This window comes from Schistocerca nitens, chromosome 11 (genome assembly GCF_023898315.1).
Source record: "Schistocerca nitens isolate TAMUIC-IGC-003100 chromosome 11, iqSchNite1.1, whole genome shotgun sequence".
In the NCBI taxonomy this organism is placed as follows: Eukaryota; Metazoa; Arthropoda; class Insecta; order Orthoptera; family Acrididae; genus Schistocerca; species Schistocerca nitens.
In genome coordinates, this window is record NC_064624.1 from 63,845,327 (window position 1) to 63,872,752 (window position 27,426).

General features: G+C 43.8%; 1 protein-coding gene across 1 annotated transcript in view; it reads right to left on the reverse strand.

The window, feature by feature from the left end:
* LOC126213332 (uncharacterized) overlaps window positions 1–27,426 on the reverse strand; it is a 116,530-nt gene that overhangs the window by 26,583 nt on the left and 62,521 nt on the right. The window contains exon 4 of the mRNA XM_049941023.1: window positions 2,918–3,083. Coding sequence (XP_049796980.1) covers window positions 2,918–3,083 — 166 coding nt within the window. The remainder of the gene's footprint in view (window positions 1–2,917; window positions 3,084–27,426) is intronic.

A 27,426-nucleotide genomic window follows, 5' to 3' on the forward strand; every position in this document is an offset into this window, starting at 1 on the left:
ACCATTTGAACCCGAAATCTCTTTCTTGCCATTATGTAATCAATCTGAAACCTTTCAGTGTCTCGAGGAGTCTTCCATGTATACGAGCTACTTTGATGATTCTCAAACAAGGTGTTAACGATGGCCGCGCGGGGTAGCCGAGCGGTCTTGGGCGTCTTGTCACGGTCCGCGCGGCTCCCCCCGTCGTAGATTCGAGTTCTCCCTCGGGCATGGGTGTGTGTTGTCCTTAGCGTAGGTTAGTTGTAGTTAGATTAAGTAGTGTGTAAGCCTAGGGACCGATGACCTCAGCAGTTTGGTCCCATAAGACCTTACTACAAATTTCCACTGTTAGCAATGATATCCTCTGTGCAAAATTCGACCAGACGGCTTGCTCTTTCATTTATTTCCGTGAGTCGATATTCAATTTTTGCTTTCCTTCCTTTTCCTACTATCAAACTGCAGTCTCCCATCACAGTTAAATTATCGTTTCCTTTAACTATCTGAATAATTTCTTTTATCTCATCATACATTTCTTCCGTCTCTCCATTAGCTACAGAGCTAGTTAGCATATAAACTTGTACAACTATTGTAGGTATGGATTTAGTGCATGTCTTGGCTACGTTAATGCGTTCAGTATGCTGTTTCACGTAGATTACCTGCATTCCTATTTTCTTATTCATTATTACACCCACTCCTGCATTATCCATTTGTGACTTCGTATTTATAACCCTGTATTCATCTGACAGAAGCCCTGTTCCTCTTGATACCGAGCTTCGCTAAGTCCAAATATATCGAACTTCAACCTATCCGTTTTTAAAACCAATAACCTACCTGCCCGATTAAGGCATTTAACATTCCAGAATCCTATCCGTAGAACGCCAGATTTGTTTTCTTTGGTGATGACATCCTTCGGAATAGTTCCTGCATGGAGATCCGAATGGGAGATTCTTTCATCCCCAGAAATTTTTACACAACAAGAAGCTATCACCATTTAACCATAGAGTAGAGCTATATGCCCACGGGCAAATTACAGCTGCAGTTTCCCCTTGCTTTAGGCTGCTTGCAGTACCAGGACAGCAATGCCGCCTTGGTTAGCCAGATGAGTCAATCATCCAGACCGATGCCCCTGCAACGACTGAAAAGGGTGCCGCCGCTCTTCAGGAGCCGTATGTTTGTCTGGCTTCTAGACAGGCATCACTCCATTGTTGTTATACACACAGTACAGCTATGTACGGTTAAGCCAGACAAGCCACCCAAACCGACGGCAAGGTCTGTGGTTCATGGGAAACATAGGAAACTATGAACGAAATATTCACTCTGCAGCGGAGTGTGCGCTGATATGAAACTTCCTGGCAGATTAAAACTGTGTACCAGACGGAGATTCGAACAAAGGACCTTTGCCTTATGCGGACAAGTGCTCTGCACTTGATATGAAACTTTCTGGCAGATTAAAACTATGTTGCTAGACTGAGATTAGAGCTCGGGACCTTTGCCTATCGCGGGCAATTGCTCTACCAACCGAGCTAAGAAGCACGATTTACGACCGGCCCTTACAGCTTCAATTCTGCCACTAACTCGTCTCCTAGGTTCCAAACTTCACAGGAGCTCTCCTGCAAACCTTGCAGAGCTAGCACTCCTGGAAGAAAGGATATTGCGGAGACGCGGCTTAGTCACAGACAGGTGGATGGTTCCAGAATGAAGTATTGACTCTACAGTGGAATATGCGCTCCTCTGAATCTTCCTGGCACACTAAAACTGTATGCCAGACCAAGACTCGGGATCTTTGCCTTTCCCGGGCAAGTGTTCTGCCAGCTAACTTTCCTTCCAGGAGTGCTATTCCTGCATGGTTTCCAATAGAACTTTCGAAGGTATGAGACGAGATACTGGCCAAACTGAAGCTATGACGACGGGGTGTGAGCTGTGCCTGGGTAGCTTAGCCAGTAGAGCTAGTCAGAGCAGACACCTCTGCAGCGTGAAAATTTCTTTCTGCAAACAATCCCCAGGCTGTGCCTATGCCATGTCTCCGCAATATAATTTCTTAAGGAGTGCTAGTTTTGCATGGTTCACAGGAGAAAAAATGGTTCAAATGGCTCTATGCACTATGGGAGGTCATCAGTCCCATAGACTTAGAAATACATAAACCTAACTAACATAAGGACGTCATACACATCCATACCCGAGGTAGGATTCGAAACTGCGATCTCAGCAGCCGCGTGGTTCCGGACTGAAGGGCCTAGAACCGCTCGACCACAGCGGCCGGCTCGCAGGAGAACGTGTGTGAAATTTGGATGGTAGGAGACGAGATGTTGGCACAATTGAAGCTGTGAGTACGGTGCATGAGTTGTGCTCCGGTAGCTCAGTTGGTAGAGCACTTGCCCACCAGAGGCAAAGGTCCGAGTTCGAGTCTCGGTCCGGCTCACAGTTTCATTCGAAACTATGGTTTAACCAACAGAAAACTGCAATATCGCTTCAGAACAAATTAGTGTATTTGCACGTGCTCTTTACGCTTTTTTCTGCAACAATCCAGAAGAATTGTACTTGTTTCCCATTGCCATTACGTGAAGTTTTTTGTTGTCATGTTGTATGTGCTTGGAATGTACGAACATAAATTTGTTTACATCATCAGGTATACCAGTCACATAAATGCAGCTGACTGCTGTGTATTACATCGAACTTTAAGGAGGAAACTCTCTCTCCAGGAGACAACGCCGAGTCAGGCTTGGCTTTAGCCGGTGGCAGTGACGGGAGGGCACTGTGTACAGCCAGCTCTTTTTTGCTTCTCGGCTAAATGATTACGACTGGAACTTTTTCTACCCACAGGATTTTTACCTGCTACGTCACCCTCTTCAATGACCGCGAAGCCCTCGGTTGTGGAATTTCATAACTCTACTGAAACAATTACTCGTGATCATGTGTTACTCAAAGATCAAATCCTTACCTTGGAAAAATCCGACTTCGTAGATATCGATGACAAGCTGCACACAAACTTGTCTTTTTCCATCCTTCAGACCCTTCATGTACAATTTATACTTCCCGTAAGGTAAGGCGACGAACTTTTTTAGGGTGATCGGTCGTGTCCAGTACCGATGCATGTAGTAGGTGCCCTGCCAACAGAGGTAGCGATGTAACTACACAATACAGGTTTGGTGACTAAATCAAAACTTCAACTTGTAGGATTATTCTTTGTCGAGGTCTTTACTGAGTATCAGATGTAGCAGTCTCTTCCTGTTTTTTTTTCTGCTCCTTTCATAACTTAGAGACGCTTATTGAATTTTGGCCATCATATATTGACACATGTAAGTTAAGGAAATAACAAAGGATGTTGAAATTCACACTCTAATAGTTAACATAGCAATGAGTGAACATCCTGAAACTTCTCATCAATCACATTCTGCACATCAAGACGCTTCATTCGAACCCACACTCGATAAGATAAAGTCAATCTTGTATGAATTCATGTAAATTATACGCAAATAACTAATAAGTCGCAGGTGCGCACCGTGGTTGAAATACTCGAGGCTGGCGTACACACTTACATTCCAGACACGACGCCACAGGAGCTTTTAGTTCGAGAGAGGCAAAACCGCACGCCAGGAGGCCGGTCCCAACCCATCTACGTCGGCCGGTGACCGCCTGTAGAGCAGACAGCATTAGCCCGAGTGAAAGGATGACCCCGTGTTCGGCTTAAATCAAATTCCGCTACACTGTGTGGGAGCGCCCAGCCTACGCATTCTTTACACAAAGCACGCAGTTTCAGAGATTTTCACAGGGAGACAGCAAAAGCCAAACGATACTACAGATTTCCGGATTGGTCGCCTTAAACGAAACGTTATTCTCCCGTTTTAGAAGAGCAATGCTGATTGGCAGACGATATTTCTGACGCCTTGAGCTGAAGGAGTAATGGAAGAGGCTGATAGATATACCCCTTCACGTCTGGCGTGGAGAGGGGCCGTTCTGTTGTCGCTCTTGGAGCGAGAACATGTAACGAAAGCGTGTGTGCTCGTACGTGTACTGAAAGAGCGAGAAACAAGTCTCTCCTCAGTACTTCACTGGGACAGCATCTCTGTCGAGAGTGAATCAAAGTGTGACTCTATATTGAGTTCTTGCGATTAAGCATTGTTCACTGTGTTGGCCACCACACTTATTGTGCGGTGTGAACGGTCGTAGTTAAACGCCTGCAAGCAAATTTTGAGTGGCATCGCGGTGGACTAGTTATCTGACCGGTGTACCACACCAATAGTTAGAGTGGGGGCGAATAGGAGTCCTTGACTTCATCAAGGCGTAGGGAGAGTTTGATTGACGCAGGTCAATCCAGATAGAACGAGAGTTATCTTATTTGTTAGCAACGAGCAGCGCAGACAGCTGTCATTGCAGCCAATGGTATTGTGCGCTACAGCTCTTTCGAGCCTCATATTTCCTCCACAACAGTACACTTAGCTGCATTTCACACGCGACAGCCTCGACCATACCTAGCAACATTCTAATGGATAATTATTGGAGTTGAGTAGGTGCGGCTCTCAGCCATTCTGCCAAGTCAATAACAATCTTAAACTTTGTGTAGAAATTTCATCAGCGAATCCTATCCTTAAGAGGTAACTTCACATTCCGAAAAGAACCAGGAAATAACGTGTTCAGTTCATAACTAAAAGTGCCATTGTGATGTCTCAGAATTTTTGCAAAATAAATAATAATTTTCGTTAGTTTCATGTTTTTCTTACACTAACTAGTACTACTCCAATACCCAAGTATCCCACTAGTTACGTAAGAAATTTTGTAAATTTTTGTGTCATTTACTTACAGCGGACGACTCCAGAAGATATTTATTGCTGAAAGTTTTTCAGGCATTTCTCTTTGGAACGTTAGGTGCGTCTGTCTGACTTCTGTAGTAGTGTGGGGGTGTAAATTGCATCTTGCAGTAGGCACAGGGTGAAGGGTACATCTCAGATTAATCCGTTGCGCAGAATAACAGAATAGCAACCCCACGCCCACAAGAGCCACAGCGGCAAAAAGTCAGATGCCCCTTCCACAACAGATACAACACTACTATGGCGTCACAAGGCACGCAGTCTTGATGTTGTCCTTGATTTGCACAGAATGAGAGTCGATATTTCATTGGAAATTACGTCCAAGTTCTCATTCAAATGAACAAAAAATATGCAAAGTTTTGAAATTTTTTTGAGACAATGAAAAGACACACGTTCAACTATATTTTAGATTTTCGATACAAAAAAGAAGAAAATGGAGCCCATAATCGAGGTCTGATCGAGAACCTACGAGTTTGAAGTAGTGTGTAGCCTCTAGAAGTTATCTCAAATCAAAAATGGATAACGTCAGTAGATACTACACTAAATTTATGGGACCTTGTACCTAACTACAATGAAATAACCTTAAATTTAACGATATGATGATAAATCGAAATCTGAGTTGGATTTTTGTTTTATTTTGACTCTTTATGGCTATACAAAAAGTAGTTATTATTAAAAAATTCCATGTATTCTAAGCTACCAAGAAATCTGTTTGCTTTTCGGGAGTCAAAGTTAGAAGCTAATAGGTTGAACCGTTTTTATTTTATGTTGCATGCAGTTTTGAAAAATCGTTTTTCGAGCAAAACCATGATTAAACTACGGTATATAGATAATTTTCACTTATGGACCGTCTGACAGCAACTGAATAAAACACAATTTTAGTGCCATACGCGTTTCGCCTTTATTTTCTGCAAGGCATCATCAGTGGCCTGGAATATGTACATATGTTAGCTATTTTATTTACATTTTTGTCACTGTGCCTATAGGTTATAAACAGTTCTGGTGGTTGGTATTTCCTACTAAGTAGTAATGTTTTGAACTGTACTTACAGGTTGCGTAGACAGTTTCTTACATATTACGCTCCTGTTGCATTTTTGGTGTTATTCTTCTTCCTATGAGCGCCGATTTGCTGTTTTTTCCGCATTCCACAGCACTATGCACTGAACGCTTGATTTTATGCAATGTTTTGGTTTCTGTTGCCGACTGTCAAATGTTTTTGTCAAAGATCGAATATTACTGCCAAACTTATGAGTGTAACTATTGAAGTATCTGTGGTCTGTTCGTGTATGCATTTGTGCGTGCGTGCGTGTGCGTGTGTGTGTGTCTGTGTGTGTGTGTGAGTGTTTTTTGGTGTCGTATTAATTTAATTTAATTTTATTGTATTTATTTATTTATTTTAGTTTTTGTCCTGTGTGTGTGTGTTTTGGAGTAATATATATATATATATATATATATATATATATATATATATATATATATATATATATATATATATATATTGTGCTGTGTGTGTGTGTGTCTGTCTGTATTTTGGTGCCATGATTTTTTTTTATTTTTTTTTTATTTTTTTGGAGGGGAGCTGTGTATGTGTATGTGTGTGTGTGTGTGTGTCTGTATTTTGGTGAGATATATATATATATATATATATATATATATATATATATATATATATATTATGTTAACATTTCCTTTATTAAGTGTAGTAGGGAGCCTGTGTTGATGTGTGTTTGTTCATTTATCACATGTTTGTTTTCTGCTATGGCTTTCTGGATGTGGAAGTTTTCTTGCATTTGTATAAGATGTTTGTCATGGTTGCTTATTCTCATTATTTTCATTTCTTGTTCCATGTTTGTAGGATGATGGTTGTAGTGTTTTAAATGCTCTGCAAATGTGGAATGGTTTGTTTCATACTTCCAACATCTGATATGTTCTTTGTATCTTGTTTCAAAATTCCTGCATGTCATGCCTATGTATACTGCATCACAACTTTGACATTCAAGTTTATATATTCCTGATTGTTGGAATTTGTCCCTTTTGGTAGCTGGCTGGCTTAGGTGTGATTGAAGGGTTTGCCCAGGCTTATATGCTATTTTGAAGCCCTGTCTCTTTAGGATGTTTGCAACTCTGTGTGTTAGTTTATGTGTGTAGGTCATGGTGTACCATCTGGTTCTTTTCTGTGTGGTGTTGTCATTGTGTGTGTTTGTTGAGAGTGTTTGTAAGTTTTCAGCTTGTGAGTTCTTTTGTATTGTGGAAATGTTGTGTTTGTTTTTTATTTGTGTTTTTATTTTTTGATTGAGCCTGTGTACCACATGTGTGTCATACCCGTTGTTCCTAGCTATTTGTATGATCGTGTTCATTTCTTGTTCATAGTTTCTCTTGCTGAGTGGGATTCTGTTTAATCTATGTAACATGTGTCTTAGTGCTGCAAGTTTCTGGCTTTGGGGGTGGTTGGATGTGGAATGTATTATTGTGTCCGTGGCTGTTGGTTTTCTAAAGATGTTAAATGTATGTTTTCCATTTTCTTTTTTAATTGTAATGTCAAGAAAATTTATTTGATTTTCTTTTTCTTTTTCAAGTGTGAATTTTATGTTCTTATGAGCTTTGTTTATTTCTGAATGGAGTTCATCTATTTTTTCACTTGGCTCGTCTACCAGACAAATAATGTCATCCACGTATCTGTACCAATATATGATTTTGAAACTTTCATTTGTGGTTATCTTATCAAATATCTGATTTTCAAGGTGACTGATGAAAATGTTTGCTAGTGTTCCTGATATTGGGGATCCCATGGGCAGTCCATCAGTTTGTAGATAATATTCTTCCTCAAACTGAAAGTAGTTTTGTTCAGTTGTCAGTCTGAGCATATCTGTTATTTCTTTTATTGCGTCTGTGGTGAGGTTGCTGTGGGATGAGAGATTTTGTTCTATGATTTCTATTGTTTCTGTGATAGGGATGGAGGTATACATATTTTCAATATCGAATGAAATCAGTGATGCTGTGTGTGGTACCTGTATGTTCTGTATGTTTTCTATTAGGTTTCCTGTGTTTATCACTGTTCTGTTGTTTTCTACTTTATAGTGTTTTGTAACTAACTTTTGGAGGTGTTTGGCTATGCGGTATGTTGGGGCTTTCTTGAAGTTGATAACAGGTCTCATTGGCATTCCGTCTTTATGTACTTTCGGTTGACTGCGGAGTGTTGGTGCTTGTGGGTTTTTCTGTGTTAAGTAGTATTTCTGTTTGTCTGTGAGTGTGTGTTCATTGTTTTTCAGTGTTCGTTTCACATTTGCCTGGAATCGTGTAGTTGGATCTGACTTCAGTTTATGTATTGCGTTGGTGTTTATGTATTCCTTGGTTTTCGTGATGTATTGCTCTTTATCCATGAGTACTGTTACATTTCCCTTGTCTGCTCTTGTTATTAATACGTTGTTGTTTGTTAACTTTTGTTTTAACCTTTTCATAGTAGCTGCTTCTGTTTGGTTGTTCTTATTGTGTGTCTGCTGTGTTTGTTTTATTATGCCTTTTATTTCTTCTTTTACTAGTTCTCTTGTCAGTCCTATGTTTATTTCACAATTATTTTGTTTATTACTCCAAAACACACACACACACACACACATACACAGGACAAAAACAAAAATAAATAAATAAATACAATAAAATTAAATTAAATTAATACGACACCAAAAAACACTCACACACACACACAGACACACACACACGCACACGCACGCACGCACAAATGCATACACGAACAGACCACAGATACTTCAATAGTTACACTCATAAGTTTGGCAGTAATATTTGATCTTTGACAAAAACATTTGACAGTCGGCAACAGAAACCAAAACATTGCATAAAATCAAGCGTTCAGTGCATAGTGCTGTGGAATGCGGAAAAAACAGCAAATCGGCGCTCATAGGAAGAAGAATAACACCAAAAATGCAACAGGAGCGTAATATGTAAGAAACTGTCTACGCAACCTGTAAGTACAGTTCAAAACATTACTACTTAGTAGGAAATACCAACCACCAGAACTGTTTATAACCTATAGGCACAGTGACAAAAATGTAAATAAAATAGCTAACATATGTACATATTCCAGGCCACTGATGATGCCTTGCAGAAAATAAAGGCGAAACGCGTATGGCACTAAAATTGTGTTTTATTCAGTTGCTGTCAGACGGTCCATAAGTGAAAATTATCTATATACCGTAGTATTACGCGCAACTGAGGAGGACAGGACCACAAAAATTGAAGAGACCATGATTAAAGTTTAGGGAGAACTTTTATATTAATTATTGGCCGAATTTGCGTAAAAGCTATATGTCATTACACACTTTTGGTGTCGCTGAACACAAATCTGAAGATAGATTTTCAAAATTCAAAATGGATAATCCATTATGGCGGACCAAATATTATCTTTTGGCCAATTTTAATCAAAATTTGATAAAAGTAGTGTTTTCGTTACTTACGTTTAGTCTGCAATTCCGGGACCATATATCAACATTCCTGACGCAAATATGTTTTAAAAAATGCAAAACCTGAATGAGAACCTGACCTTAAGACTGAGTGATTTAACGGATGACGTGCAGTAGGGCTTGTAAGCCTTCGTCACACCAGGAACGAATGCATGCAGTCCTGTGGACACATAACTAACGTCGAGAGCCTTTTAGAAATGATTAGTACTAAATGGAAAATAACTGCTGGTCGTAGGGACTGAGCAGCGAACCAGTCATCAACCACCACCTACTGCTGCGCCGTACTTGACGCAGAACAGCCCGTGTCTCTGGTCCCTCTCCTCGAGAAACAGCGATCCGCTCTTTCTGATAGGCCTGTAGATATTTTTAAAGGTATCGAGTATCAGATATATCGATATTTAAAAAGCATCAACATATAGATATTCGATAAACAGACTGATAAAATATCAACCTATCGGCTCATAAAAGTATCTGCTTCACATTGCAAATATATCGCCGGTTTTAGAGCTCCATATTTACGTATTCATTTACACACATCAAATCACCCCAGTTCCCAGAACTCCTGAAGACAGAGACATTGCCTATGGATATTGTATCACAGACAGTCCCTTTGACTGTTCAGAGATGTCACTAAACTCGCCCAAAAATGTAAGCAACCATGCATTAGCAGCGCCTATTAGACGGAAGGGGTCCGACAGCCGATCAGTTCCGGTCATTCCACCTGGAAGGAGGTACACGGCTCGTGTTCTATGTAGTTCAACCGTGCCTAGACGGTAAACACCGCGGTTCGATCGCGTCCGCATTGTCCCTTTGTGCCAGGAAGGGCGCTCAACAAGGGAAGTGTCCAGGCGTCCCGGAGATGCTCGGACACGGAGGAGATACAGAGAGACAGGAACTGTCGATGACATGCCTCGCTCAGGCCGCCCAAGGGCTACTACTGCAATGGGTGACCGCTACCTACAGACTATGGCTCGGAGGAACCCTGACGGCAACGCCACCATGTTGAATAATGCTCTACGTGCAGCCACAGGACGTCGTGTTACGATTCAAACTGTGCGCAGCTTCACTCACGACGTCCATGGCGAGGTCCATCTTTGCAACCACGACACGATTATAGTTGGTGGTGACTTTAATTTACACTCGATATGTTGGCGAAAATACATGTTTAATTTCGGAGGTACGCATAAAATATCATCCGAAATTGTGCTAAACGCATTCTCTGAAAATTATTTCGAGCAATTAGTTCATGAGCCCACGCGAATAGTAAACGGTTTTGAAAATACACTTGACCTCTTAGCAACAAATAATCCTGAGTTAATAACGAGCATCAAAACCGTTACAAGGATTAGTGAACGCAGGTTTGTCATAGCTAGACTGAATATTGTAATCCCCAAATCCTCAAAAAATAAACGAAAAATATACCTATTCAAAATATCAGACAAAAATTCACTTGACGCCTTCCTAATAGACACCCTCCACTCATTCCTAATTAATAATATAAGAGCAGAGCAGATGTGGCTTGAATTCAAAGAAATACACTCCTGGAAATGAAAAAAAGAACGCATTGACACCGGTGTGTCAGACCCACCATACTTGCTCCGGACACTGCGAGAGGGCTGTACAAGCAATGATCACACGCACGGCACAGCGGACACACCAGGAACCGCGGTGTTGGCCGTCGAATGGCGCTAGCTGCGCAGCATTTGTGCACCGCCGCCGTCAGTGTCAGCCAGTTTGCCGTTGCATGCGTGGACGTGAACCGTATGTGCAGTTGACGGACTTTGAGCGAGGGCGTATAGTGGGCATGCGGGAGGCCGGGTGGACGTACCACCGAATTGCTCAACACGTGGGGCGTGAGGTCTCCACAGTACATCGATGTTGTCGCCAGTGGTCGGCGGAAGGTGCACGTGCCCGTCGACCTGGGACCGGACCGCAGCGACGCACGGATGCACGCCAAGACCGTAGGATCCTACGCAGTGCCGTAGGGGACCGCACCGCCACTTCCCAGCAAATTAGGGACACTGTTGCTCCTGGGGTATCGGCGAGGACCATTCGCAACCGTCTCCATGAAGCTGGGCTACGGTCCCGCACACCGTTAGGCCGTCTTCCGCTCACGCCCCAACATCGTGCAGCCCGCCTCCAGTGGTGTCGCGACAGGCGTGAATGGAGGGACGAATGGAGACGTGTCGTCTTCAGCGATGAGAGTCGCTTATGCCTTGGTGCCAATGATGGTCGTATGCGTGTTTGGCGCCGTGCAGGTGAGCGCCACAATCAGGACTGCATACGACCGAGGCACACAGGGCCAACACCCGGCATCATGGTGTGGGGAGCGATCTCCTACACTGGCCGTACACCACTGGTGATCGTCGAGGGGACACTGAATAGTGCACGGTACATCCAAAACCGTCATCGAACCCATCGTTCTACCATTCCTAGACCGGCAAGGGAACTTGCTGTTCCAACAGGACAATGCACGTCCGCATGTATCCCGTGCCACCCAACGTGCTCTAGAAGGTGTAAGTCAACTACCCTGGCCAGCAAGATCTCCGGATCTGTCCCCCATTGAGCATGTTTGGGACTGGATGAAGCATCGTCTCACGCGGTCTGCACGTCCAGCACGAACGCTGGTCCAACTGAGGCGCCAGGTGGAAATGGCATGGCAAGCCGTTCCGCAGGACTACATCCAGCATCTCTACGATCGTCTCCATGGGAGAATAGCAGCCTGCATTGCTGCGAAAGGTGGATATACACTGTACTAGTGCCGACATTGTGCATGCTCTGTTGCCTGTGTCTATGTGCCTGTGGTTCTGTCAGTGTGATCATGTGATGTATCTGACCCCAGGAATGTGTCAATAAAGTTTCCCCTTCCTGGGACAATGAATTCACGGTGTTCTTATTTCAATTTCCAGGAGTGTAGTATTGGCAGCAGTTGAGAGATTTATTCCAAATAAATTTACAAACGACGGAGCTGATCCTCCTTGGTACACAAAACGAGTTAGAAAATTTTTGCAGAAACAACGAAACAAACGTGCCAAATTTAAACAGACGCATAATTCCCAATATTGGCGATCTTTTACGGAAGCTCGAAATTTTGCGCGGACTTTAATGCGAGACGCTTATAACAGTTTCCACAACGAAACTTTGTCTCGAAACATGGGAGAAAATCCAAAGAGATTCTGGTCATATGTGAAGTATGTTAGCGGCAAGAAACAATCAATGCCTTCTATGCGAGATAACAATGGTGACACTATCGAAGACACTGCTGCCAATGCAGGGTTACTAAACACGGCCTTCCGAAACCCCTTCACAAAAGAAGAAGTAAATATTCCAGAATACGAATCAAGTACAGCTGCCAACATGAGTAACGTAGAAGTAAATATCCCCAGAGTAGTGAAGCAACTTAAATCACTTAATAAAAGCAAGTCTCCTAGTCCAGACTGTATACCAATTAGGTTTCTTTCAGAATATGCTGATGCATTAGTTCACTCGACGAAAGATCCGTACGCAAAGACTGGAAACTTGCACAGGTCATACCAATATTCAGGGAAGGTAGTAGGGGTAAACCACTTAATTACAGGCCCATATCGTTAACGTTGATATGCAGCAGGATTTTGGAACATATATTGTGTTCGAACATTATGAATTACCTCGAAGAAAACTGTCTATTGACACACAGTCAACATGGGCTTAGAAAACATAAAAAATGGCTCTAAGCACTATGGGACTTAACATCTGAGGTCATCTGTCCCCTAGACTTGGAACTGCTTAGACCTAGCTAACATAAGGACATCACACGCATCCTTGTCTGAGGCAGGATTCGAACCTGCGACACCAGCAGCAGCGCGGTTTCGGACTGAAGCGCCTAGCCGGCCGGTGTTGACGTGCGGTTCTAGGCGCTTCAGTCTGGAACCGCGTGACCGCTACGGTCGCAGGTTCGAATCCTGCTTCGGACATGGATGTGTGTGATGTCCTTAGGTTAGTTAGGTTTAAGTAGTTCTAAGTTCTAGGGGACTGACAGCTTGAACACGAGCCTAGCATTTGTAAGTCCAGTGTACATCGTGTCCTTACACATCACTGGTTCCATCCTTATAATGTACACATACATCAAGAATTGCATAGGAATGATTTCCAGAATCCTGTACAGTTCTGTCGGTAGGCACAGCAGCAAATCCTCGCCAATCCGAACTTGTTCTCCAATGTTCTATTTACCGACGAATGTTCTTCTCAAACAAAGGACAGGTAAATACAAGGAACATGTATTATAGGTCTACCGACAACCCCCGATGGCTTAGACAGGTGGAACATCAGCGTCAACGGAGAGTTAACGTCTGGTGTGGGATGCAGAGGTGGTCTAAACGGCACAGCATATGCCAACTTGCTCAGCCGAATTCTTCCTCCTCTTCTGGATGAAGTGCCGCTAAGAACCAGAATGCTTATGTGGGATCAACACGGTGGATGTCCAGCACATAGTGCCTTGCGTGCACGTCGTGTTCCGAAGCGAAGGTATCCTGCCAGATGGATTGGTCGAGGAGGAACAGTTACTTGGCCTGCTAGGTCTCTTGATTTAAATCCTCTGGACATTTTTCTTCGGGGATGCATTAAAGACGTCGTGTATCGCGAAATTCCAACAACTCCAGAGGACATGCAGGAACGTATCGAGCTTGCTTGTAATTCTCCTCAGCAGGCAACACTGCCAGCAGTAAATAATTCTTTCATTCAACGAGTGCACCAGTGCACCGGTGTCTAGGGTCACCACTTTGAATGTTCCACTCCTGGGCAGTGGTGCAGGAGAGTCAAAGTCAATTTTCTGTCACGGTTTTACTTGGTTTTCATTTGCTTTCTAACAACTCCAGCACCAGGACGAGTTTGTGATCCAGGGCTCAAAGTCAGTGTTGTGTTATGTAATTAATAACGTTGTGTTTCAGTGAATGGTACACTGTGATACATTTTAAACAGGTCTTTAGGAGAGGAAATGAATTACCGAATAAAAAAAACAGGGTGCCATTTTAAAAAAGTCATACCGCTGTTCATATCTTTGTAAAAGACAAAGCTGTTTGATGTCCCCCTGACGGCTAAAGAAAATTTTATTGGAAGATTTTGTAATTTGCATCTGGACAAACAGTTATTTAGGGTGATCAAGATAAACGGGACGCTGTATATCGACATTTGTATGAAGAATATCGATCTATCGACATATTCTAGACGACCATAGTTTCTGGAGTTCCCACTGGAGCCGACTGCACCGCTCAGAGTCTGGACCTCGTCAGCGGTGCTCTGTGTGGCGTCGGTGTCGCGTCGCCGCAGCCTCTCGTCTGGAGCATCGAAGGCAGCCCCTCCTGTCGAAGCTTCCAGGGCGCTACGCGTGTAAAATACATTTATCTGTAGTGTGGTTTCATACGGAGGATATGAAAGACAGGTCTTAATTGTCTTACAAACGAAGAGGGAGACGGATGCGATCTCAACCACGCAGGCGTAAAATCCCTTACCAAGTCTCCCGGACTGTATCGGAGCATCAGGAGCCCATATGCGACCCAGCTGCTTTGTTTCCTGGTGATGAGGTGTTCCACATAGTCGTACTGAGTCCAGTACCAGTCCAAACAAAAACTCTCCACCCACTGACGTTTCGGCCTTGCGACCGTGGAACAATAAGACCAGTGTCATGTATGCAATGTCTTCCTTCACTCTGTTAGACGTCAATGTCTTCGCAATGGAGTTCTGTATCCCAGCCTGACCATTCTATATCAGCCTAAATCGACAGCATATCTACCAAAATGTTATGGAAAGCATTCAGTGGGTACCTGCGTCTGCGGGTGGCAGGTAGTTGTTATCATGTGGGTGACAACCCAAATTTGAAGTCTTGCCCGTGAAATATTTCCATACGATTGGAGAGCATCACATGCAGTGTTCCGTACCACAAAATGAACAGACACTTGCAGTGTCCAGAGCTTCGACACTTGCCTCAGCTTCAGTAACAGTGTATTACACAGAGATGGTATTCGTTGTGGGACAGCGATATGCACATATACGGATGACAGTAGTATGCTGTACACAAGATATAACAGGGCAGTGCATTGACGGAGCTGTCATTTGCACTCGGTGATTCATGTGAAGAGGTGCCCGGCGTGATAATGGGCGCACAACGAGAAAACTGTGGCATAGTAATTGGGACTAGACGCATCGGACATTCCATTTCGGAAATCGTTAGGGAATTCAATTTTCCGAGATCTACAGTGTCAAGAGTGCGCCAAGAATACCAAATGCCAGGTATTGCCTCTCACCACGAACAACGGAGGGGCAGGCGGCCTTCACTTAACGACCGAGAGCAGCAGCGTTTGTGTAGAGTTGTCAGTGCTGACAGACAAGCAACACTGCGTGAAATAACCCAAGAAATCAGTGAGGGATGTACGAGGTACGTATGCTTGAGGACAGTGCGACGAAATGTGGTGTTAATGGACCATGGCAGCAGACGACCGAGCAGAGTGCCCTTGCCAACAGCACCACATCGTCTGCAGCGCCCCTCCTGGGCTCGTCACCATATTGGTTGGACCCTGGTCGCCTGCAGAACCATGACGTGGTCAGTGGAACCCGATTTCAGTTGGTAAGAGCTGATGCTAGGCTTCGTGTGTGGCGCAGACCCCACAAAGCTATGGACCCAAGTTGTAAACGAGGCTCTGTTCAAGCTGGTCGTGGCTCCATAATGGTGTGGGCTGCGTTTACTTGGAATGCAGTGGATACTGTGGTCCAACTGAACCGACCGTTGACTGGGAATGCTTATGTTCTGCTACTAGGAGGCCATTTCTTGCCATTCATGAATTTCGTGCTCCCAAACAATGACGAAATATTTATGCGCCGTGTCAACGAGCCACAGATGCTTGCGATTGGTTCGAAGAACATTCTCGACAGTTCACGTGAATGACTTTGCCATCCACATTGCCCAAAATGAATCCCATCGAACATTTGTGGGACACAATCGAGCGGTCAGTTCGAGGACAAAATCTGGCACTGGCAACGACTATGGACGACTACAGAGGCAGAATGCCTCAGCGTTTCTACAGGGGGCTTCCAACGACCTGTTGAATTGACGCCACGTCGAGCTGCTGCGCTAAGCCGGCCAAAGGGAGGGACGACACGACATTCAGAAGAACTCCGGGACACTCGTTTCGTCAGTGTAAGACACGCCAAGACAGAAATACACGATAAACGGTAATACCGTCCCTCGTGGAGATGTACGTCACAAAATGCATACAACTAGGAGGCGTGAATCAAAAATAAACCTTACCCACTAACAAGGTTCGTTCGTGAATCGTAAGTCACGAATGACAATATCAGAAACACACAATACACACAGAATTAAGGCATGTGAAAGAAAAATGAAACTCACATAGTATTAATTATGTTAATCTAGGAATTCAATAAAAAAAGTTGCTAAGTGGGTGCTAATTCAAATACTTTCCCACACAAGACAATGAATATTGATGACACACGTTTATTCGAGACTACAATCGGTTAGGCCAGATACGATGCGATAGCTAACACTCTCGTCCAATAGTTGTCTCGACCATAGCAAAAAATAAAAACGGAAATTCGTGGCTTCAGTTCTACCACACCACATACAGTATTCAGTAATAAGGTACACATGGCCCATCTTTTGAGGCCTCACCCTTATTCACTTAGTTTAATAGTGTCATCTGTGTGACATGCACGAACGGACTTGAATGTCAACAACAACAACAACAACTAACCATACACGTGCTTAACTTTGTGTAGTGGAGCAATGTTATACCCCCCAAGCAGCGCGTAGTGGCCGCGCGGTTTGAGGCGCCACGTGACGGAGTGCGCGGCCTCTCCCACCGGAGGTTCGAGTCCTCCCTCGGGCATGGGTGTGTGTGTTGTTCTTACCATAAGTTAGTCTAAGTGGTGTGTAGGTCTAGGGACCGGGGACCTCAGCAGTTTGGTCCCTTAGGAATTCACACACATGTGTTACCCTAACCTGGCGCTCGTCGTGATAAACAGCGTGAGCTTTTGACGCGTATCTGCAGCACTCCCTGTTTCCGACTGAGCCGTCACCAACTTCTTTCGCTACTTCGATGCGTGGAAACACCAACAGTCCTCCGACAACCATCTGACTATAGCCAATTTTTGAACCCTGAACGGAACAATAATATCTTCAACTTGTAGCGAGTGGGAGCATACTATACTTTCGCGGCGCGCCCAACAATGCTTCACGCCTACTCTGCAATGTCTTTCGCTCTCTCCGCTTCGCCCCCGCTCCGATGGTTTCCCCTTCAATCACTTGTCGTCACGGGCATTTGTTTTCGGTGCTTGTTTTCGATATTCGCATAGGTAGTGTGGGGTGCTTCGGGAGCGTTCTCATTAACGACCTCTGGCTCTTTAAACCCTGAAAGCACATGTGCAAAGCTTTCTAGCCCACGAGCAGTCGCAACACCCCACCGGATTGCTCTTGGTTCAGCTAGGTGCGTGGAATAATCATCACTGTCTGCGGACGGCAAACCCACTTCACCTGGAACCCCAGTTCCCTCTAATAAATCACCACTTTGCCCCTGTCACCCATCTACACTACTGGCCATTAAAATTGCTACACCACGAACATGACGTGCTACAGACGCGAAATTTAACCGACAGGAAGAAGATGCTGTGATATGCAAATGATTGGCTTTTCAGAGCATTCACACAAGGTTGGCGCCGGTGGCGATAATTACAACGTGCTGACATGAGGAAAGTTTCCAACCGATTTCTCATACACAAACAGGAGTTGACCGGCGTTTCGTGGTGAAACGTTGTTGTGCTGCCTCGTGTAAGGAGGAGAAATGCGTACCGTCACGTTTCCGACTTTGATAAAGGTCTGATTGTAGCCTATCGCGATTGCAGTTTATCGTATCGCGACATTGCTGCTCGCGTTGGTCGAGATCCAATGACTGTTACCAGAATATGGAATCGGTGGGTTCAGGAGGGTAATACGGAACGCCGTGCTGGATCCCAACGGCCTCGTATCACTAGCAGTCGACAGGCATCTTATCCGCACGGCTGTAACGGATCGTGCAGCCACGTCTCGATCCCTGAGTCAACAGACGGGGACGGTTGCAAGACAACAACCATCTGCACGAACAGTTCGACGACGTTTGCAGCAGCTCGGAGACCGTGGCTGCGGTTACCCTTAACGCTGCATCACAGACAGGAGTGGCTGCGATGGTCTACTTGACGACGGACCTGGGTGCACGAATGGCAAAACGTCATTTTTTCGGATGAATCCAGGTTCTGTTTACAGTATCATGATGGTCGCATCCGTGTTTGGTGGCATCGTGGTGAACGCACATTGGAAGCGTGTATTCGTCATCGCCATACTAGAATATCACCCGGCGTGATGGTATGGGGTGCCATTGGTTACACGTCTCGGTCACCTCTTGTTCGCATTGACGGCACTTTGAACAGTCGACGTTACATTTCAGATGTTCTACGACCCGTGACTCTACCCTTCATTCGTTCCCTGCGAAACCCTACATTTCAGCAGGATAATGCACGACCGCACGTTGCAGGTCCTGTACGGGCCTTTCTGTATACAGAAAATGTTCGACTGCTGCCCTGCTCTTGATGAACCGTGGTATCGTGTTGAAGCCGTACACGCTATCCAAGCTCTGTTTGACTCAATGCCCAGGCGTGTCAAAGCCGTTATTACGGCCAGAGGTGGTTGTTCTGGGTACTGATTTCTCAGGATTTATGCACCGAAATTGAGTGAAAATGTAATCACATGTCAATTCTAGTATAATATATTTGTCCAATGAATACCCGTTTGTCATCTGCGTTTCTTTTTGATGTAGCAATTTTAATGGCCAGTAGTGTATGACAATCTCCTTGCCCTCGTTACATTTTACGAAACTGATTGTGCATTAGTGCTCTCTGCATCCCATGTGTTACGAAACCCGCACGGTGAGTATAAATTTGGCGGTAGGACGTCAGGGAGTCTTTGTGGCACAGTCAGTGGCAGGCTAGCATGCAGTCTGTTCACGAAAGCAGCGAGACGTACTAATGCCTCGCATGTGAAGGAGCGCTGGCTACTCAGTCATGGCGTCTAGAGACTGGCTCTGAACTGCAAAAATACGGCGTCAAGAAGATAATTTCCATAGCCTTCGTATACCAAGAGCCGTGAGTACATTGGCCGCCTTTACTTTGGCCACATGAGCTCGCCACCACCACCACCAGCATCTCGGCTGATATTTCAGAACTGTGTTTACTCACATGGACCAGCTAGTTGCTTTATTGGGTGTTGAAACCCTTGAATTACTCCTTTGTCGCTTTACCTGGACAGGATTTTTTCCCAGTAATGTAGAGTGACCTATATTACTGAACTGCGGAACATTTCTGCTCATTAACTTTGTGGAGTAGTTAATACCCTAAGGGTTCATTAATTTTTGTTTCTGAAGTACTCCAGTAAATTTTCATAATCGGAGAGCCAAAATTTTGCATAAGTGTAGATGCAAAGAACGTTACTATATACTTTATTTAAAAAGCCATTCGCCCTCAAATCTACAACCGGCATTAAAAGTAATTGAATAGAAGAGTGATTATAATAAGTGAATAATGGCTATTACGGTTTAAGGAGCAACTTTATGAATACCAGCTTCACAGGCTATTAAAAGTGTTAATATTCATAAATTTGTGTGTAAAAGTGTTTCCATACAGTGTCTTGCTAGAAGAGTTCAGTTCTCATGTCGGTCAGCTAATAGAACAGTATCTGTTCCCCTCCACCATATTAAATGTTGAGCCAGTAATACAATTATTATTCTAGTAAGATTACTTATGAAGTGTAGCAGTCGTTTTAATAGCTTGTGTGCTCTTTGAAGGTAAACCAGGTGCAACTGTTCAGACCATACCAGATTCAGGGACGCCATGTTTGGCTTACGATCTGCTTAATGCAAGAAAAGATATGCACCCTAAAAAAAACATATTGCAAATAGATCAGCTAATATAACCGTTTAAAGATCCATTCTGTGTCTCTATTTTCAAAAAATGGCTCTGAGCACTATGGGACTTAACAGCTATGGTCATCAGTCCCCTAGAACTTAGAACTACTTAAACCTAACTAACCTAAGGACATCACACAACACCCAGCCATCACGAGGCAGAGAAAATCCCTGACCCCGCCGGGAATCGAACCCGGGAACCCGGGCGTGGGAAGCGAGAACGCTACCGCACGACCACGAGATGCGGGCCTCTATTTTCAATAATTAAATGGTAGAGCTTCTCATGTCCCAATTACTTGCTCTTGTGCTTTGTGTAGTTACACTGTGCGACGAACGGTAACTTTCTGGTGTTCAAAACAGAAAGTATATGTTAGTAAGAGACGGTTATCCGCCAGAACAAGTTAAGTTTACATCTGTGTTGCCTAAGACATACTGCTGTTAGAAAACCTGAAAGAATATACTGCTATTTCGTGTTATATTCACAAATAAAACTGGAGATAATGGATAGAACAAATGAGGAAGCTTATGAGAAGGCAGTGATTACGTGAATGAATCCGTTGATCTGGTCAGTTCGCAGAAAATAGAGAAAGAACGAATAGAAACACATGAAGCAGAATCGGACTATGAGGATATGGTACAGCATGACAGTGAAACACGATTTAGCATGAGGCATCTGTTAAAATTTTTATCCACACAAATTAAGGCTAAAGGTAGCAGCATCAAGGCCCAGAATAGTAGCCTTGAGAAGTACCTCAAGACACGGCCATGTTGCATGGGTGGTCTTGACAGTCAAATGAAATAACAGGGAGGTAACATGAGTAATCAACTCAGGACACAAACTAATGTCAATAAGGCCAGGAATTAAAATCGACAAACAGATTGAAAAAGTTGACAAAAAATTTGTGTTTTGTGTAATAAAACTGACAAAATGAAAACAGAAGTTGAGAACAAAAACACCAACGTTACCACCATCCAGGGATAGATTAATGATGTGAGTAAGGGATTCTATTCAGAAATCGTAAATAACCAAGAAAGAGTGCAACCTCTAGTCATAACGAAAGTGGATGAAAAAGTTTTTGGGTCTGAAAACTCAATTTATTGGCGAATGTAGGAACGGAATGTCACATTTGAGAGAAACAGCACTAGATCCTAAAAAGGATATAGATAAACAGGTTACTAATTTCGAACAGAAGTGTGATCAAAACACTCTGTAAATTCAAGGCAAAATCTGCGAACCTGACAAGAAAATTAGAGACTGAAGCCCAGTTGAGCGTCTGATAGAGTGCCGTATAATAAACTGTTAGAGGCCGAGGAATGCTATGATCCTGCCAAAGTACATAATGGCTGCCATCCGCTGGACTTCCTCAAAAACTGTGAAAATTTTTTTCGTGAAGATCAGGAAAAGATAAATGTGGTAATTAGTGTACTAGCAGTTGATGCCAAAAGATGGGGTCTACCTTTGAACACAGATCAAATTACGTTTATTTATATCAAACTAAAATTTACCGAAGAATACCGGCCAGGGCAATCACAGGATTGTTTATGGTGAGAATATATTACAACCAGAAAGTATGACAATAGTGGCAGAAACTCCAGGAAAGATTTCTGAGAATCCTTAAGAAGAAGACGATCCGAATTCAAAATTATTTTGGGGGACTATGTAAAAAGGAACCAGGGGATTCGAAGATATATATGGGGAGCAAATAGCTTTTCTGTGTGTCTGGAAAGAGTTGAGGATGAAGATCACTAGCGAATCGTAACTGTGATTCAAAGAGTAACAAGAGTAGAGGTAATCAAAATGCCAATGGACAGAAAGATGGAGACATGTATCTTGTCAACATGGTTCAAAGAGGAAGGGACAGAGGTGAAGGTACTTTAGCCACTTGCGGTAGAGGATTTGCACCCCGACACTACCACGACAGCATGAAAAGTAAGAACAGCGTACGTTGCGGGCCAAACTAAAGCGGACACACTGTCATGGCCCAAACGCTGCTAACCATCATAAATAAACATTATGAGTTCGTGGTATAAGAAATAGACTGTGAAGTGTTCAGGATTTTCCCTTCGTAGCGGCAGTTGCGTTCGGGGATGAGTCATGACACGTAGTAATGCTTGTTCCATAGATCATGAATACGACATTTCGTAATAATGTGAAAAGTGTCAGTTTAACAACAGCTTTTCCTCACACGATTTTTTGTTCTTTCGTTTGATAGTTTTTTTTTAAACTTCCTGGCAGATTAAAACTGTGTGCCCGACCAAGACTCGAACTCGGGACCTTTGCCCGCGAAAGGCAAAGGTCCCGAGTTCGAGTCTCGGTCGGGCACACAGTTTTAATATGCCAGGAAGTTTCATATCAGCGCACACTCCGCTGCAGAGTTAAAATCTCATTCTGGAAACAACACCCAGGCTGTGGCTAAGCCATGTCTGCGCAGTGTCCTTTCTTTCAGGAGTGCTAGTTCTCTAAGGTTCGCAGGAGAGCTTCTGTAAAGTTTGGAAGGTAGGAGACGAGATACTGGCAGAAGTAAAGCTGTGAGGACCAGGCGCGAGCTGAGATGGTAGAGCACTTGCCCGCGAAAGGCAAAGGTCCCGAGTTCAAGTCTCGGTCGGGCACATAGCTTTAATCTGCCAGGAAGTTTCATATCAGTGCACACTCCGCTGTAGAGTGAAAATCTCATTCTGGCAGCTTTTTTTAACACTCCTGGAAATTACAATAAGAACACCGTGAAGTCATTGTCCCAGGAAGGGGAAACTTTATTGACACATTCCTGGGGTCAGATACATCACATGATCACACTGACAGAACCACAGGCACATAGACACAGGCAACTGAGCATGCACAATGCCGGCACTAGCACAGTGTATATCCACCTTTCGCAGCAATGCAGGCTGCTATTCTCCCAAGGAGACGATCGTAGAGATGCTGGATGTAGTCCTGTGGAACGGCTTGCCATGCCATTTCCACCTGGCGCCTCAGTTGGACCAGTGTTCGTGCTGGACGTGCAGACCGCGTGAGACGACGCTTCATCCAGTCCCAAACATGCTCAATGGGGGACAGATCCGGAGATCTTGCTGGCCAGGGTAGTTGACTTACACCTTCTACAGCACGTTGGGTGGCACGGGATACATGCGGACGTGCATTGTCCTGTTGGAACAGCAAGTTCCCTTGCCGGTCTAGGAATGGTAGAACGATGGGTTCGATGACGGTTTGGATGTACTGTGCACTATTCAGTGTCCCCTCGACGATCACCAGTTGTGTACGGCCAGTGTAGGAGATCGCTCCCCACACCATGATGCCGGGTGTTGGCCCTGTGTGCCTCGGTCGTATGCAGTCCTGATTGTGGCGCTCACCTGCACGGCGCCAAACACGCATACGACCATCATTGGCACCAAGGCAGAAGCGACTCTCATCGCTGAAGACGACACGTCTCCATTCGTCCCTCCATTCACGCCTGTCGCGACACCACTGGAGGCGGGCTGCACGATGTTGGGGCGTGAGCGGAAGACGGCCTAACGGTGTGCGGGACCGTAGCCCAGCTTCATGGAGACGGTTGCGAATGGTCCTCGCCGATACCCCAGGAGCAACAGTGTCCCTAATTTGCTGGGAAGTGGCGGTGCGGTCCCCTACGGCACTGCGTAGGATCCTACGGTCTTGGCGTGCATCCGTGCGTCGCTGCGGTCCGGTCCCAGGTCGACGGGCACGTGCACCTTCCGCCGACCACTGGCGACAACATCGATGTACTGTGGAGACCCCACGCCCCACGTGTTGAGCAATTCGGCGGTACGTCCACCCGGCCTCCCGCATGCCCACTATACGCCCTCGGTCAAAGTCCGCCAACTGCACATACGGTTCACGTCCACGCTGTCGCGGCATGCTACCAGTGTTCAAGACTGCGATGGAGCTCCGTATGCCACGGCAAACTGGCTGACACTGACGGCGGCGGTGCACAAACGCTGCGCAGCTAGCGCCATTCGACGGCCAACACCGCGGTTCCTGGTGTGTCCGCTGTGCCGTGCGTGTGATCATTCAAAAATGGCTCTGAGCACTATGGGACTTAACAGCGATGGTCATCAGTCCCCTAGAACTTAAAACTACTTAAACCTAACTAACCTAAGGACAGCACACAACACCCAGCCATCACGAGGCAGAGAAAATCCCTGACCCCGCCGGGAATCGAACCCGGGAACCCGGGCGTGGGAAGCGAGAACGCTACCACACGACCACGAGATGCGGGCCGTGTGATCATTGCTTGTACAGCCCTCTCGCAGTGTCCGGAGCAAGTATGGTGGTTCTGACACACCGGTGTCAATGTGTTCTTTTTTCCATTTCCAGGAGTGTATTTTTTAAAGCAATTAACTTGCTGGGGTAGTTAACGACACGGCAACAGCAGAGCATCTGAATGAGTTCGTAGGTAAGGAAGAAAACTTCGAAAGCAGTGTAAATAATGATAAAATTTGCAAAAATGTGTCGTCAGGTATTCGAAATTGGTGCAAACAGATCGAAGGTCTGTACAGAGATCAAAAGCAATGCGAGTGGGAAGATTTCAGAAGTAATTATGTGATAAGAATGTTAAAGAGTTGCGAAAGGGGGATAGAGGGCTTTCCCTGACACCAGGAAGGATGTTGAAGTAAAAAGTGCCGTGCAAGGTTCCCGAGCAGCAAATATTAAAGACGGGACAGGTAGCGAAACAAAGAGTGACACAAAAGGTGACTAGAGCTGCCAATAACAATGAGATTAAGGGTAGGAGAAGAATGGAGGATGGAGGCTTGATCAGTGTAGCAGAACAAGCAATCCTGACTAACGAAACGCCAGTAGGGCAAATTGTTGTCAGTAGGCAAGGAAAGGTAGATTCGGACGATTGCCAGCGAATCATCAAAGTCAAATATGACCACACAAAGTACTAAGTGAAAATTGACCTCATTAGAGCAAATTAAGCTGACAGCTCAGACAAAAGTCAGCTGTCAAAGAACAAAAATTAATAACGTCAAGAGAAAATAGCGACCCAGACAGTGGGTCAAATGAAGACATTAATATCCGTCTGAGGAAAGCGTTTCTGTTAGAGCTGAACGATGAGCCAGAGTGGTCAGATTCACAGTATAGTCTAGATGGAGAATATTTTGAGGTAATGGCAATAAATGAACGTGTGATGAAATATTGTACCCCACCACAAGATGAAATAATGTCAAAACAAAAGCCAGCAATAAACTCAGACACAAGGAACAAGCGGATGCTTGCTGACGTTGAAAACAGACAGTCTACATTAAGTAAGAGACTGTTTGTTCCGAGAACAATGTAGGTTTAGATCTGTGTTGCTTATGACACACCAATGTCCCAGTACTTGCTAGAGTGTGCTCCAGTTTCCTGTCCCATTTGTAAAATTAAGTTTCGTGCGTCTTACATAGTAGTTGAATTCTTGATGTATTATAAAAAGACTTGATACCAGTTTGCCTAATTAGTCTGGCAACCATGTTTTCGCATAATTACACCTTACTTTACAACTGCTACAGCCTTGCTTCGATTCCTGCTAGTAATAGTCTCTGGTTGTATTATAAGTTTTCCTCTGGATCTTTTAAGTATTAGATGTAAGAGACATAAGACTAATTAGCAATATAGGTTTTGTATCACAAAGTATACCAATTTATTTACCATTATATATATATATATATATATATATATATATATATATACGTATGTATATAAGAAAATATCTTAATGAACAGCTTAACTCAATTCAAGAGGACTTACGGAACAACAAAACATACGACTTTAGGAAACGTTTGCATATCAAATCAAAGGATTCATTCCACGAAACCTCTGATTCAGGAAACAAAATGGAAAATTGTTACGAACTAACAAAGAAAATTGTTAAGAATTAACCAAATACTTCTCACAACTTTTAAATTGCTCACAACCAAGTTCGAGATTTCCCAGATTACAACCAGCACACACGAATGAAACTTCACTCCCGCCAACTCAAGAAGAAATTTGTATTCACGTTAAAAAGCTAAAAGATAATAAGTCATCGGGAGAAAATGGTATTGTTAGCTGAACCACTGAAGAACTTTGGTCAGGCGCCATCCGACTGGGTACTAATTACATGTGGTGTCTCACAAGGTTCCATCTTAGGGCCCTTGCTTCCTCTTGCGTATATCAATGACATGACATGAGTAACATTACTAGATGCCAAGTTTGTTTTGTTTGCAGATTATACAAACAAAGCAATTAATAGAAAATCGAGTGTTGTCTTATAAAGATCTGTTGATGAAATTATCGTGGACATTAATAAAAAGTTCCTAGTCAATTCTTTGTCATTAAACTTTGAAAAAACACAATACATTCTATTTGCAATGCGAATGTTGTTAAACATAGTCGATATAAAAATGAAACAGCTGACATACTATGCTTCCTTTCAGTCCATAATGTCGTATGGGATTAGCTCTTGGAATAACTCATCAAACCCAGCTAAAGTGTCCTGGGTTCAAAAACGTTTAATAAAAATTATTTATGGTGTGAACTCAAGAACATTCGGCTCTGACCTATTTATGGAAATAGAGATATTAACTACTGCTCCCAATATTTTTATACCTTAATGAAATTATTCCTTAAAATATATCTCTTTCTCAGACCAATAGGTCAGTTCATGGAATCAATACTAGAAATAAAAATAACCTCTATAAAGATTTAGTAGCTTGCTTTGATCCAAAAAGGTGTCCATTATTCAGAAACTCACATTTCAATAAGTGACCAGCAGCCACAAAAAGTTTTATTACTAATGAAGTTCAGTTTCAAAGGAGCCTAAAGGATTTCTTGGTGGCCAGCAGCTTCTACTCCAGTAGAAACAAGTGATTTGTGTTTGTGTGTGACTAATAATATAAATTAACGTGAATATTAGTACAATCTGAGTTCTGGGCAAATTCAGTGCAGTAATGTGATCATAGTTAAGAATTGTTGTAAAGTGATTCCTCTACTCAGTGTTTATTGCCTCATAAGTGAAAATCTGTTTAAAACGTTTTTGACTCATTCCACATCCAAGACGATCATTCCACTTGGGATCTGTGGAAGGTACAAGAGCATTCTTCTATTCGTTTTTCATTGTGTATTCATGTTCTTCTGACATGTTCTGCATTCTGGAGGATCTTCTCACTACGGATCACTTAGAAGGAAGAATTCATCTAATCCGACGTGATCTT